Source organism: Petromyzon marinus, chromosome 1 (assembly GCF_048934315.1).
Source record: "Petromyzon marinus isolate PM22_M1 ecotype Great Lakes invasive population chromosome 1, UKy_Petmar_22M1.pri1.0, whole genome shotgun sequence".
In the NCBI taxonomy this organism is placed as follows: domain Eukaryota; kingdom Metazoa; phylum Chordata; class Hyperoartia; order Petromyzontiformes; family Petromyzontidae; genus Petromyzon; species Petromyzon marinus.
Genome location: NC_133667.1, coordinates 13,869,647 through 13,885,701, shown reverse-complemented (window position 1 = coordinate 13,885,701; position 16,055 = coordinate 13,869,647). Strand labels below are relative to the sequence as shown.

The 16,055-nt window shown below is 45.5% G+C and overlaps 1 protein-coding gene across 1 annotated transcript; it reads left to right on the top strand.

Annotated features, from left to right (window-relative positions):
- The first annotated feature begins 1,478 nt into the window (after positions 1-1,478).
- Positions 1,479-15,958, top strand: LOC116941606 (uncharacterized). The gene is made up of 7 exons (XM_076072455.1): positions 1,479-4,201; positions 4,993-5,079; positions 5,229-6,037; positions 8,359-8,534; positions 10,781-11,271; positions 12,863-12,949; positions 13,492-15,958. Exons 1-7 carry the CDS (start codon positions 3,613-3,615, stop codon positions 14,622-14,624), a joined length of 3,372 nt encoding a protein of 1,123 aa, XP_075928570.1. The 5' UTR covers positions 1,479-3,612; the 3' UTR covers positions 14,625-15,958.
- Positions 15,959-16,055: the final 97 nt, after the last annotated feature.

Sequence of the window (16,055 nt, the reverse complement as noted above, 5' to 3'; positions counted from 1 at the left end):
TGGGGGGGGGGGTCTCAAGACATCTGGACCACCCTGTATATCCCCCCCTCCATTTTTAAAGACCACGGGCATGAATGGGGGGAGGGTCTTGACGCGTTGTTTGCCGTGGTTTTTGAACGGTCCGCGTTGTGTCTACACGAGCGAGTTGCAAATGACCGCGATCCCTAAACCATTGAATTTGCTGCCGAGGAAACCGGAGGCGAGCAAACGAAGAGGCCACGTGAGCGCGGACCCAACGGTGATGCCAGATCGGAGATTTCCACTCCACCCCCCCTTCTTTTTTCCTAATTTTTAAAGATTTAATTTATTTCCTTGGGCTGGGGGGGGGGGGTGAGGTGTTGTTGGACTATTTCACGCGGAATATTTAAGAGGGGTTTTTTTTTTCTTTCCCCGGAACGTCGACAATTTTCTCGGGGAAATTCAGAGTCGTGACGTAGGGCTCCGCTGGTCCCAGGTCTCTCACCGAAGCCGCGTTGGCTGCTTGCGGTTTTTTGTGGAGTTTTTTTTTTGCCGAGCGTAGTCGATTGAAGAAGCCACCGGTGTGTGTGTGTGTGTTTGTGTATATATCTTCATATATTTACGTCTATATAAACGTCTGTTTAGAAAGCCCTTTGAGAAGTTGTTGTTTGCGAGGTTGCGACATCGTTTATGGGTAGGTAAAGCAAAAAGGCTACACGGTCATTGATAGTCCGTTAGAACTCGTGGGATTTTTGTTACCTTCAGATCTGGCATCGTTGCGCCACGAACTCCCAGAATTTCGCCTTTTGATGTTCACGGAGCCTCCAAATCACGTCGACGCGGCCTCCTCATCTTTCATCCTTGAGGTCGGTAAAGCGAGTACTCATTTGTGGTAAGTCAATGATCCCTTGTATAAAGGTGTCAGTTTTGGTGCCAGATAAAAGGGATAAAAACCCTATTACTACTGCCGCTGCTACTAAGTCGATGTTTGTTGGCAATGTGCGACTGCTTCCCCACCCCAAACCAAACCAATCATCTTGCCGACACGAACGTCCAGAGAGAATGAACGCTTCATTCGGGACCCCCCAAACAACATCGCACCCCTCCTGGCTTTGACATTCCTCCTCCTCGTCGTCGCACAGACCGATGGCGTAAACCATCAACCGCGTCGGAACCTCGTCGGAACCTCGTCAACAATCCATTAAATGGTTCAACTCAACGATAAACCCGAGCCACGCGGTCGCGTTGCGTTTGTGGTCGACGCAAACCCAAAAAACGATGGGGCCCTGTCGATCTAAATTCGAAGTTTTTTCGTGACTGCAGGGGAATCCACACTGTCTGGATTCTTTCGATAAAGTCAACGCGGGTAGAAAAATAAATTAAAGCACGACGTTTCGGGCGCGACACAAGCGGTCCGTCATCAAGTTGGGACAACCACAGCAAGAAATAAATTGCTAAAAGTGGGGGAGAGAGGAAAAAAAAATGCGTTTCTTGCTGTGGTTGTCCCAAACCTGATGACGGACCGCTTGCGTTGCGCCCGAAACGTCGTGCTTTAATTTATTTTACACCCACGTGACTTCATCGAAATAGAACCAAAGAGTATGGGGCCCTATCGTGAAAAACCACTTTGTATTTTTCCATTGGAGGAGGAATGGCAAAAACTCGTCTCCACCGAAGCCAGCAGACCTACGACGTTGACATTTCTTGTTTTAGCTCTTTGCGTTTTTGCTCCACGCATAGTTTTGTTTGGAGTAAATCATCCGCCGTTAGCAATTATCGATCCACTGCCTGATTGCAGATGTGTCTCAATTCCCCTTGATTGGACCAGGAGGGGTGAAATTAACGGCGCTTCGAGGTGCCAAGGGTCACCGCTTGACCGATACGTGCGGTCATTTTAAGTACACCTGTAGTAAACCTCTTTATCAGTGCATAACCTTATTACAGACCAATTTTAGACCTTATTTGTCAGTCACCCCGTGCCCCTTATAAATCGCAACGTTTAATCTTACAGAGTCCCATCACAAGGGAGAAACACAAATCAACAGTAATTCAGATTTTATTTTTGTTTGCCCGTATTGAAACGATCTTGATTTGAAGCTTTGGTGGTTCTTTCGGTAAAGTCACGTAGGTAGCAATACAACAATTTTTTTTGTTTTAATCTATATTTGTTTTATTTTATACCTACGTGACTTTACCGAAAGACCCAAGGAGTACGTATTGAAACGGTTGTACGCCGTATGGATCTGCACGCACATTCCTTGTACAAGAATAACGGGTAAACCGTATGGGTTGACGGGTATGTGAATATGAGAAAAAAAAAACAACGTACAGTAATAATCTGGGCGAAATATAACGATGATTTGATATACAAAAATGAGGCAAAAGAAGGTGAATTGCACCCTCTAATTCTAAATGTTTAACATTACGAGATCGTTGATGGAAAGGAGCGTGGCTTAAGTTAGGCAACAAATTGGCTTAAGGGCAGACAAAAAAACACTTCTAAAGAGATTTAGCTGTTCAAATGTGTTGGGGGCAATCCTAACCATCAATGTTTCTTCATACTCTGCTTTGGTTGGGGTTGAATATGCAGTAGATGCAGTTGAGAGGCCGAGTGATTTCAGAATCTACGGACATCAGTTCGAGGTAAAGGCCAGACCAAACGTATTCTTCAATAGCACTAGGTACGATTCGGTGAACGGTTGGTACGTCTTCTGGTGAGAGGATCTTGATCTCAGATATACGCAACAGAGTTGCGGAATATACTCCAACGAAACAATGTTTTATTTCACCAGGTAAAGCCCACTGATCTATGGTAGCTCTTTTTTCAGAAGCGACCTGGCCACAAATATGGCTCAACAAAGTGGCTTATCATGTGGAAATTCATACCGGCCAAATAATATACTTATTTGCAGACACATTGAAAGACAAATGTGATCCAATGCTTTTCTCTTCGTTCCTTAGATACTGATCCTATGTTTGACCAAATAACTCAAAATGCTCCCAATCTCATCAGATTTAAGAAGTTAAGCAGTATTAAAGTGTGGCTAGTTGCTTGGATGGGGTTTTTTCAGTTTTTTTCAGTTTCTTAATTTTGGTATAGCCCTGTGAGCCATTCGGCTCTTGAATCGGGTGCACCCACAACAAACAAAAAAACAAAAACACGAACAAGAAAACATCTTAAAGTGACTATGACTGTGCAAACAGAAAATCCATGAAAAAAACAGCAAAATATTCCTGAAAAAAGCACCGTACACCAACGCTGTGTGCAAAAAATCCCAGTGGGATGCAAGTCAAACAACAACTACAAGAAAACTTAGATTAAGGCCATCAGTCTAACTCTGTACTACAACAAAACAAACATGTCCAAACCAAAAAGCGTTTTCGAAATCACAAAAAATAAAGCCATAATTGCAACGTAACAGTGATCATAGGGACTGTGCCCAAACAGGTTGTCATAAGCTATAGGGGTACACCTGGGCAAAAGGGTGCAGTACAGAAAAAGCTCCAGCCATCGCCAAGATGCACTGGTCGAATAATCCGCATGACCAATATGATATGGGGAGGTCCTAATTTATTGGATAAGCACCATGATGGGAGTCTCCTTGTTGTCAACGTGGATTTTTGAGAAGATTCTGCACTTTGATTTCAAAAAGAATGCACTACTTGGTTAATATTTTTTATTTCCAATGTATAAGTTCAAATCTAAAATGTATTAATCTCCAACATCCCATCAGAATGGCGTGCACGGTGACTGCCCCATTGCTGGGGCAAAGTGGGAACTTCTCGGCGTGGCTGGAGGCGCAGGGCGTGAACGCGGAGGTGGCCCAGGCCATGAACTCGGAGCTGGGCATCCGGGACTACGGGGTCCTGCGCGCCTGCGTCGGGGACGGCCTCGTGCGGGCCGAGCTGCTGGCCACGGCGCGCGACCGCCTGCCCTTCGGCTTCTACGCCGTGCTGCGGCAGGTGGTGAAGGCCCTGCGGGGCGCTGAGACGCACGATGCTGGAACGCCGTGCTGGAACGATGCTGGCGCCGCTTCCACATCCTCTCCTGGAGACGTGATGCTGGGAGGCCTGATGGACGTGCTGCTCGCGCTGTTTAGCAGCTTGAGCCGGGAACTGCTACTGTCCGTGCAGAGGATTGGGGAATTGGATGGAGTTAAACATCCCACAGCTTCAACTGAAATATCCTATAGTCTTGAAGACGAGACCATTGAAACGAATCATAATCCGAGTGTGGAAAATGGTATGAAATGCATCGGCCTATTAATCAACATTTTATTATTTGTATAAGGTTGACTGAGCGATGAAGAGTATAAGATGTTAGGTAAATTCTAATGAGTATTTAAAGTTGCACTCTTTGCTATCATAAGCTTTTGGCCCAATAAAATGAGTTCTATCAGTTTTTTGCTATTAAACTACATGGTATAATATACACAACACTCTTGCCTCATAACAAGCCACACAATTCTCTAGTCAGCACGACATTACTAAACGAGTCGTTTGACATTAAATATGCTCGTTTTGATCTAAAAAAATCTTTGACGTGGTATCTGAATTTACAGTTTACAAGTAGAGACTTAGCAAGGCCATACTTGCGGATGATATTTGGCCATGCCAGTCGGTATGAATTGATGATAACCATCACTGGGAATCAAATTCGGGTTTCCACGTTCATAACTAATCACTGCTACAACTCGACTGGATGTACAGTAAAACCTTGGATTGCGAGCATAATTCGTTCCAAAGCACTCGTATATCAAAGCACTCGTTAATCAGTTGTGATCACGTGACGCTCGGCAGACAAAGCGTATACGTACTAATCGTATTGCAAGGCCTCGCTCGTTCATCAAATTAATATTTGTTTAAAAATTTTGCTCGTATAGCAAAACACTCGCAGACCAAGTTACTCGCAATCCAAGGTTTTACTGTACTATGTCAGTTGACCCTTTCGGTATTAAGAGGAAGGGGTAATCTGTCACAAGCAATTATGCAATAACTGCAATGTTGATTAATTTGTTTTGCATTTGTATATAGACAATGGAGAAGATGGGTCAACTCTGTACCCAAGTGACCTCACATCCGGATTGGCTGTGAATCACATCAAAACGGAATTCTTTGCAGGTAAAATCTTTTCTCAATTCAACAAACACTTGCTTACTCACTGTCGAGTTCTCTAGGTGCAGTTTCCAATTACCATTTTTACGCTGCCTCCAAACATTCCTGCGTGTGTGCTTGTTGCGTCTCATTTAGTTGCATTTTATGTTTCCTAGATTCCGAAGGTGAACATAACTTGGGTGACCACCCTGACCTCTCTGGTCCAGACCTCTGTCAGCAACCACAGCATGAAATGGGTGAAATGCATGGTGAAGAAACAGCTGGCACCTCTGGCTCCATGAAGACTGAGCAGCAACACTCACATTTTCAGAACGATATGGACAAGGTCACGGAAAACTACAGCCAAAATACCATTTCCATCAACGAGGGAGAGCCGTGCGATTTTAAGCTTGACAATCAGAATGCCCCAACTCCTCGACCAGGATGTACTGGAGAGAAACTGCCACTCAGTTGCGAGGTGTGTGGGCGTGTGTTCTCCAGGTCCAGCAATCTGAAGGGCCACCTGCTCACACACACGGGTGAGAAACCACACCGCTGTGATGTGTGTGGGCGCAGGTTTTTGCGTGCCAGTGTCCTGAAGACCCACCAATACGTGCATACGGGCGAGAAGCCGTTCCGCTGCGAGGTGTGCGGGCGTGGATTCCTGCGCGCCACCGAACTGAAGGTGCACCATCGCAAGCACACGGGCGAGAAGCCATACAGCTGCCAGGTGTGCGGGCAAGGCTTCATGCTGCCCAGTGTCCTGAAGATCCACCTGCGCACGCACACGGGCGAGAAGCCGTGTATATGCCAAGTGTGCGGACATCGCTGCCTGCAGCCCTGCGACCTGAAGAGGCACATGCAGATGCACACGGGCGAGAAGCCGTACTCTTGCAGGGTGTGCGGGCAGTGCTTTGCTCGAAGCAATTACATGAAGAACCACGAGCGAACACGACATGGCCTGGAGAGATCACAAAAAGATGTTTGACATTGTCCCCACTTGCATGTCTCGTGCATGATCTGTACCCCAGGTGACCCAGCGATAGTGAGCGGCTCTCAATCAGAAGGTTGCGAGTTCAAATCCTCGGTTGGGGGTTGACTTGGCCCATCCTTTGTTCAGGGCACGTTAAAATGAGTACCGTTCAAATGTGTAGCACTGCATACACCCCAGTGTTGTATGGAGTGGCCAATGGGTGTAGCCTTCACATTAGCCGCACTCCCCATGCTTTGGGGTAACTTAGTGGTCTTTGACCACCATACTTGCACTCAGCTCTTGTGCCTCCAAGTTAGCTGCTTGTGTGCGGCATTGAGTACACCCTGGTACATTGCTAAGGGGCCGTTCATAAATGACGTCATGCACCTGGGGGGGGGGTCAGACATTTGTGACGGGGGGGTTTGAGAAATGTGACATCACATCAAAATGTGCAACTTTAAATAAATATAGAATTCTAGATTTGAAGCTTTTGTGACTGCAAGGATCCATACTCTTTGATTCTCTTCGGTAAAGTCACGTAGGTAAAAAACAAAACAAAACCACGACGTTTCGGCCACAACACAAGTGGCCTTCATCAGGTGAAGGGACCGTACTCCAACGCTGTCCTCTGGACAGTACGGTCCCTTCTGGACAGTACGGTCCCTTCACTTGTGTTGTGGCTGAAAAGTCGTGATTTTTTGTTTTGTTTTTTACCTACGTGACTTTACCGAATAGAACCAAAAAATATAGAATTGTTATAACAATAATTTTGATTAACTTTCATTATTAACTATTTGATTATTTAAATTTACTAAGGTCACCTTTAATTTATTTCATGCTCTATGGGAGAATGGAGAAGCATACATTTTGAACATTTTTTTAAATGATTGTTAGTTCAAAAAAATTGATTCTAATAATTCTACCAGTGCTTTTCATTCTGTGGAATGAATATATGATTGTTATAATTGTACTCTCCATTTTGCTTCGTTCTACTACAAAGTTTCAAGTATTTATTTATAGTTATAATTACTTTTAATATTTTATAATTATAAGATAATTTCACGCCTCCTTTTTAATACGTGTTTTCTCCTACAACATCAGAGTGCAGCGCCACATTAAATACGCACTACAATGACAATAGTTTAAAGCGATTTGAAGCATGTTTTATTTTCAAAATGGAAATATGGTTTTGGGGGGGGGGTCTGACTTTTTGTGACGCCGTGTGACGAAGGGGGGGTCAAAAATCGTCCAAAATCGCGTGACGTCATTTATGGACGGCCCCTAAAGGATAAACCAGGTAAGTGTAGCCGGCAGATGGATTTCTGCCGGTGACTGGTACTCGGCTGGTTCTTCCTAGAACACGAAGACTGTCAACTTCCAGTGGTGGGTAAGTTGTGGGATGCTGTCAACATCCAATGGGCATATTCTTTTTTCAGCTCAGAGGAATTTACCAAGAAGTCTTCAGTGCCCAAACACTCCGTCAAATAAACTTACACCATTGTACAAAACTGGTCGTTGCATAATTAATCCGCATTTGTGCCTGTTTTAGCGCATTCAATTTTATCACGCAAATATCTGTTGTCAACGGGGCTGTATTCACAAATAAAGTTTTAAGAACGCTTGCAATTATATTTTTGAGAAATAATGGATCGTAATCCTTGGTTCGACGGTTTCAATTTGAGCACATGCCAACGTTGGGCAATGTTTACTGGATTTCAGTCCAGGATTCAACGTTTACAAAATTAATCATGGGGATTTGTGCCATTCCCAGTATCTCGTGTGTATTAAAAATGCCGGGTGATCAAACGGTGGTGGGTGGTGGGTGCGTGTGGTGGTGGGTGGGGGTTCGTGTGGGTGGGGGGGGAGTGCGTGGGGGGGTGAGTGGGGGTGCGTGTGGTGGTGGGTGGGGGGTGCGTGTAGTGGTGGGTGGGGGGTTCGTGTGGTGGGTGGGGGGGAGTGCGTGGGGGGGTGAGTGGGGGTGCGTGTGGTGGTGGGGGGTGGAGTTTGTCACTGCATGCAAATGACCACGGTCCCTAAGAAAAAAAAACTCGCGAGTGACACGCCGGAGCCCCCGAGTGGTACCAGATCGGAGGTTTTTTGCCTCCACGGTTACTGAGGCGATACGATAACATTTGTGTATGTTTATACATATTATTGCGAGGGTAGCTTCAGCCTTAATTCGCCAATCCTGTACGCACGCCCAAAATGTTTCTGCCGAGCTGCTGATGGGACTTACAAAAAAAACATTTTTCCGACGTTTTTTATACGAGTGAAAAAAAATGTGTTTTTGTTAGCAATAAATTCGTTCGAGAGAATTAAAAAAAAAACAATAACGCCGTTCTAAGTTGTTATTGTACTTGAGGCCAGAGGTTTTTTTTACCTTCAGCTCTGGCATCGGCCGCAACTTTACCGTGTGGCCGAGGTTTTCGACGGAGGAGGAGCAGGAGCAGCAGCAACAACAACAACAGCAGCTTCGTCTCGGCCCTCCATCTTCCCGGGGGTCGATAACGTGAGTACTCATTAACGACACAGTTAATGATTCCCCCACACCCATCGTCGTCATAACGTCGAGCCGTGTTCAATCCACCGCTGGATGAAGACCTCAACGGGACCGAGCCGCCGCCGCCGCCACTCGGCGATGCCATCGGTGCCTGTGGCACGCGAATGCGGAATTGCCATCGGTTTTGTTTGTTGGGTTACATCGAAGCGGGGATCTAACGTTTTCCCATTGTGTAAGACGCTCAACAACAACAACAAAAAGCCCCGCGGGGTAGTTGCTGCTGTTGATGATGATGATGTTGATGGTGGTTGATGCAATGCAACGCGTGGATTCGCGTGCGTGTGGGCGCACTCGGCTTCTCCGAATCGCCAATTCGCATTCCGATCTCGCCGATGTAAATAAATATTCGTGCACTCTGTGTATGCGTGTGTGTGTGTGGAATACGTGCGTCCTGTATCGCGCACAACAGAATTGTCGGCTCATTGCGTTGCTTGACGTTACCCGGCAACTACGCGAACGATTGCGTTTGCGTCTTAAGGCGCGTTCGATGGAGTTTGGCGTCGAATTCGGAGCCGTGACCCCCTTCCCAATGAACATCTGGCAGGTCACCCGCATTGGTTCGGGCAAGCCTGACTGTTGATAAGCCACCGAAGGTCGAAACCGGTCCGTGTTTTGGTGATGATTACCCAATGCCGATGATATGCGTCTCCGAAGGCAGTGAATCCGATGGGGATATGTAAAATATATTTGGGGGGGGGGGGGGGTGTTGTTTTGCTAAGAGGTGGTAAGTGAAGGAGGCTTCCTCCTTCGTGTCTTCTGTCCAACCTATACGGTTAGTCTTTTCCCAATATTCTGCACAAGCTACCGCGTCTGGTGTTGGCACTGCCAAATGGTGAGGTGTGCCATTATTGTGTGGTGGTGCTGCAGGGCATCTCCTGAGATGGGCCATGATTTGCTTCTCCCAACAAGCACCATTCGATTTAAAGCTTTCGTGACTTTACCGAAAGAGCTAAGAATATGAATAAGCACCATTCGGTTGTGCAGAAGCCCCCCCCCCATCCCATTATTTCATGAGAGAGTTGCATCTGCGAAAACCCACTCTCAGCCTGTCGGTTCCGCCATGTGAGCCATGTGGAATTGGAGGCGTTTTCTAGATTTGAAGCTTTCGTGACTGCAAGGATCCATACTCTTTGGTTCTATTCGGTAAAGTAACGTAGGTAAAAAATAAAACAACAAAAATTGTGATTTTTGTTGTATTGTTTGCTAATGTATTAGTATATATAACATGCTGTTATTGGTGCTTTAGTACGTATCTTATGGACAAATCGCCCATAATGGGCCCAATCCCACAAAAGTAACTAGGTTGAGCCTGGAAAAGCACTTGGAGCAATCCCAGGTGGCCAGGAAAACTCGAAACCCAATTGCATACTGGGTAAAAAAATACCAAATTGAAAACATGTCTATAGCAGCCTCGCTACATCGGTACCATCAAAACGAAAAGGTGATATGGGCCAATCACAAATGAAACTGCTTGGAGAGTATATTTTTGTTTTTGAGGACAAATCTCCAGATATAAGTTGATCACCAATTGTGTGACCATACTTCACCATGCTGGTCAGTGCATGTTGGTGAAGGGAGTACAAATTTTCTCACCTCTTGCAGAGTACTTCACTGGTGTAGGTGCTCCTAATCAGCGTTCTCAGGTCTTTGAACTCTCAAGCTTCCTAGCCATATTTATGGCAGTGGGTACATTTGTGAAGGAAAAATGGCTGTACATTTCTATATTTGCTGGAATATATCAATTCTTAAAATTTGGGGCCCAAGGCATTGCAGCGAACGAGTCCTTTGAAGGTTAATATGCAGATTTGGGGTCCATCCTAAAAATTATAGGGAACTATCGTTAACTATCAATACTATGGTTGGCAGCAGAAGGCATTGCAGGAACATCCATTGGTGTACTGTTGTTTTTATGCTCCCATATCTGTGCTGCTCGCCTCCAACTACACCGAATGACCAGCATGGTGATGTATGAGGAAATAACAACTGTGATCACCACACCTTAGGCCCCCATTCAGCAGTGGATTTACTAAAAGTTTTGTACACGTCTGCCCTTTAACAACATGGGCAGACGAGGAGAGTCATCTTGTCTACAATGTGATTTGAGAGAAGACTTGATTTCTTGAAGAATGAATGCTTGAAGTTTGGTTGGTTTAATAAATTATATATTTAAAAGTACTTATCCCTGCACATGTCAGAATGGCGTGTAAGGTGGCCGCCCCATTGCTGGAGCCGAGCGGTGACTTCCCGGCGTGGCTGGAGGCACAGGGCGTGAACCAAGAGGTGGCCCAGGCCATGGACTCGGAGCTGGGCATCCGGGACTACGGGGTCCTGCGCGCCTGCGTCGGGGACGGCCTCGTGCGGGCCGAGCTGCTGTCCACGGCGCGCGACCGCCTGCCCTTCGGCTTCTACGCCGTGCTGCGGCAGGTGGTGAAGGCCCTGCAGGGCGCCGAGCACCACGACGTTGGGACGCCGCGCTGGGACGCCGCCACCTCTCCCGGCGACGTCACGCTGGGAGGCCTGGTGGACGTGCTGCTGGCTCTGTTCAGCGGTTTGAGCCGAGAGCTGCTGGTGTCTATGCAGAGGCTCGCCGAGTGGGATGGAGTTAAAAATCTTACAGCTTCATCGGCAGCAGTTTCTGAGAGTCTTGAAGATGAAACAACTGAAATGAATCATAGTGTGCAAAATGGTATTAAATGCACCAGCCTATAAATCCATACAATGTCATAAATGAATATTGTTTGGCAGTGGTGTTGGGTAGATCCTCATTGGGATTTTAAGTTGCCCACTTTTCTGTCATAAGTCTTTAATTTACTAACATTAATCCCATACTTTCCTTGACATTCAATCACATGCTACAATGTTACATCAGACTCATACTATTTATCCTGGAGGAATCCGATGAGCTATGAAGCTCTTTTTCACAGATGTCCATACATTTCTCCCCAATAACAGGACACATTTGAATCATGTACTGTAGTTGACATTTATTATCATAGTTGGCACGACATAAGTAGGTGATATCCACAATTGTTTGAGCATTAATATGCTCAGGTGTTTTGATATTTCAAAAGCATTTGACACATCTTAATTTCTCATTTACAAGTTTGGGTTAAGCATCAAGGTTAGTGGCTGGTTTTTATATTTACTGGAGATGAAACAATTAATTAAACATGGTAATATATCACGTATTTTTTTCTCAAGTCTACGTGTGTTTCCTCGATTCAATATTTTGGCATTTACGGTGTTGTTTTTTTGTTATTTTATTTTCACCTACGTGACTTTACCCAATAGAACCAAAGAGTATGGATCCTAGCAGTCACGAAAGCTTTAAATCTAGAATTTACGGTGTTGTTTTCCCCTGTTATAATTTACAACCATTTGTAAATTCATAGGACCTTTTTGCCAGGATCAAAGTATGAAAAATAAGAATAGGTTTTACCCTTTCTGGCAATAAAACAGGTGTTAAGATTGTAAAACACTAAACAAATACCTTTTGCAAGGAATTAAGTCTGCATTAACCACACGTACTTGTGAACATGCAAAAAAATGTTCTGATAATATATGCATCGTCTTTGAAAATGATTGTCTTGCACCAGAGACGACCTTCTTTATGGCCTCGTCTCACCAGTATCACCACAGAACGCCAAAAGGCGAACAGCACAAAGTCGATGCACATATCAGAGCATTTCTAGCTCGGTGAGCAGCTATATAATGGGACCCTTTTGCCAGTTTCAAAGTATGAAAAATAACAAGTTTTTACCCCTTCTAGCAATAAAAAAAATGTGTCAATTCACTGCCGGATGAGGGCCCTCCCACACCCTACCAGTTGTGGAGGTTGTCTGGTTATACAGTAAAACCTTGGATTGCGAGCATAATCGTTCCGGAAAGGTGTTTGTAATCCAAATCACTCGTATATCAAAGCACTCGTATATCAGTTGTGATCACGTGACGCTCGGCAGTACAAAGCATATACGTACTACTTGTAATGCAAGACCCTCGCTCGTTTATCAAATTAATATTTAAAATGTTTGCTCGTCTTGCAAAACACTCGCAGACCAAGTTACTCGCAATCCAATGTTTTACTGTAGTTCATATTGGTCACTGTCGGTTGTTAATGGGGCAGAAGGAAGAACAGGGACCCATCACCGCTATTGTTAGCCTTGACGGAGAAACTCACTTCATCAGGTTGCTGATATACTACAGGTCATGTCATATTTGCCAAACACTGATACAATGACTGCTTACAACGTTAAATTATTTGTTTTGTATCTGTACAGACAAAGCGGAAGGAAGTTCAACTCCATTAAAAAATGATGCCAAATCCAGCTTGACATTGAACCGAATCAAAAACGAGTCCTTTGAAGGTAAATACTTTTCTGGATTTAATAAACACAAGTCACATTTAACAACGGTGGTCTTTTCTTTAAGCACACATGCCAATGATTTCATGGCCTTTGAAATATTGCCTCCATTATGGGGTATGCACTTGTTTTGACTGTAATTTCGTCATATTTCGGTTTGTTTGCTGGATTCATTTGCTGATTTTACATGTCCTGTGCTACTTTCTCGAGCTTTGGAGCAAAGCTAATTGGGACGCACTTCAAATGAACCTCTCTGTGTGTGCACGAGTTAATTTGTAGATGTGTAAAGCAGGTGTTCATGTATCTCTTGAGGTCATCCAGATTAGCCCTGGGTCACCTCCCTAGAAGGATTTGTGTGATTTATATGACTATTTACGTGAATATTGACTGTATTGAGTGGGCTATCTTAATTTAAATGCTATGTTTTCATTGATAGAGATTTGAACATTTCTTAATTTCTTTATTTTCACGTTTAATTAATTACACTTACGAATTTTGTATGTCAGTACTTTAACCAGTCAAAATGCTTTGTTTTCTGTTGGAAGGTGAACGTAATTTGAGCGGCCACTCTGAACTCGTCATCCAAAATGTGACTTCATTGTCACCTTCGAGCAAAAGCCGTGCAACCACATCTCGTGCTGGGACCTGTCGGGAGTCACAGCAGGCGGCAGGTGAAATGGATGATGACGAAACAGCTGGTACCTCTGGAGCCAAGAGGACATCCCAGCCGTTGACTGAGCAATGCTTTTTTTTTACGGGCGACACTGCTAAGAAGAGTGTCTCCGTATACCAAAGCGAGAAGCGCTCCATCTTCAGCGAGGGAGAGTCACGTGATTTTAAACTCAAGAAACCCGATGCCTTAAAGATGTCTCAGCCAGAATGTACCGGAGAGAAGTCGCCGCTCAGCTGCGAGGTGTGCGGGCGTGTGTTCTCAAAGTCAAGCAGCTTAAAGGTCCACCTGCGCACGCACACGGGCGAGAAGCCGCACCGCTGTGACGTGTGCGGGCGCGGGTTTTCACGGGCCAGCTGTCTGAAGATCCACCAGCACATGCACACGGGCGAGAAGCCTTTCCGATGCGAGGTCTGTGGCCGTGGTTTCTCTCGCTCCAGTGACCTGAAGATGCACCTGTACACGCACACTGGGGAGAAGCCGTACAGCTGCGAGGTGTGCGGCCACGGCTTCCTGCAGCCCAATGTCCTGAAGATCCACCTGCGCACGCACACGGGCGAGAAGCCATACAGCTGCGAGGTGTGCGGCCACGGCTTCTCGCGGCTCAACGTCCTGAAGATCCACCAGCGCACGCACACGGGCGAGAAGCCGTACAGCTGCAAGATCTGCGGGCGTGGGTTCTCGCATCCGAACTACCTGAAGAAGCACTTGCCGATGCACACGGGCGAGAAGCCGCACAACTGCGAGGTGTGTGGCCGCGGGTTCTCGCACCTAAACTACCTGAAAAAGCACCTGCGAACGCACACGGGCGAGAAGCCGTACTGCTGTAAGGTGTGCGGGCGAAGCTTTTTGCATCCCAGCTACCTAAAGAGCCACCTCCGGATGCACACGGGCGAGAAGCCGTACAGCTGCACAATCTGCGGACAGCGCTTCTCGCAAAGCTATCACATGAAGTCTCACGAGCAAACGCAGCATGGCATGGATAAATCGCAGCAAGAGATGGATTGATCGTATCTCGCATAAACTACATGGCTTATCGAGGTGCTCAAAATGTATGAAATGTTATAAAGCTGATTTAGTTTGTAGGAAATCGCTGAAAACTTTGAAAACTAATTACACACGCAACTGGTAACGTGTCTTTTAGATGTATACATGTTTTGTCAGTCCACTGCTGGATGAGGGTGTTACTTGACGGTATTCACCACGCTGGTCAGTGCGGGTTGGTGAAGGTGTAGAGCATAGACATGGGAGCATAGTATGGCACACGAATGGACTTTCCGGCCTTTAGTACCTGTTTTACACATGGTGGTTACCCATCCTAGTACTATCCAGGCTCAACTCTGCTTAGTTTTAGAGGTATGCCAGGACAAGGCACATTTTGGGTCATTTGGTCATAAGGATGTTAATAAGAAAGTGCTTTTCCAAGGAAATGTTTGGTCGCACTACTGTTTTGCCTTTCCCCTCGACACTTTAACACCCTCATAAAACTATCAAAGCAATCCCGCTATACCCCTAGCCTCCATGTGTACTTGCTTGGTTTCAATGACAATGTTTACACGTACAGGTACAACGTGGCATATCCATCTCGCTTAGCACTCAGGTATAGGCAGATAATTTGAAAATGTCAGGTATGTGAACATCTAGAAATATTTACAGTTAACACCATACACATTTAGGTTCCTGGACAAAATGAGGTGCAAACTGCCTTACACATGGGAAAATGCTTAGAAGTGATGAAGAATACAATACTCTATGGTATACAAAATAAGACAAGGTGGCTCCAAATGTTGAAAATAGCTAAACTCCAAGGGGTTCTAAACAAGGAGTATTACTCCTTTATCCATCCGGGCAAAGAGTGAATGTTGACCGTTTCTGTTCTAACACTGTCCAGTCAGTCGATGGTCATAAGAGACTCGTGGGTTTGTCAGATCGGTCGTGACATCGGCCTAATCGTGCAGACAGCCTTTCTACAATACTGGTTGCCGCAACAGTCCTTCATCGCTTACTCGTCCCTGATGATGGTGATGATGTGAAGTAACTGGACGGTAACTTACACTTAATGGCTTCTCAATGATTAAAGCAGTCATTGAATTTTTGTGTACATGATTTCTGCCATGTTAACCAATGTTTGGACATGTATTATTTTTGCTGCCTCTGTCATCAGGGCATCGCTTGCTTTTTCTGTAGCCGTGATAGTCATGGCCGATGCCATTTTCTCGGAACTGGGTATGGGCGGTTGATTGGTCAGGGTGGATATGTGAAGGTCAGGCATGTGATGTACTGTATACAGATCCTATTGTAGGCAGGGCTCTGTGTGTAAATAAAGAATTGTGTGAACAGTATCAGTGGTCACTTTTTGTTATTTTGACGATTGTTTAACAAGGAAAGCGTCTACCGAGTCTAAAAAGTTCCAAGACGGTCCGGCTAGGTTTTCACAGT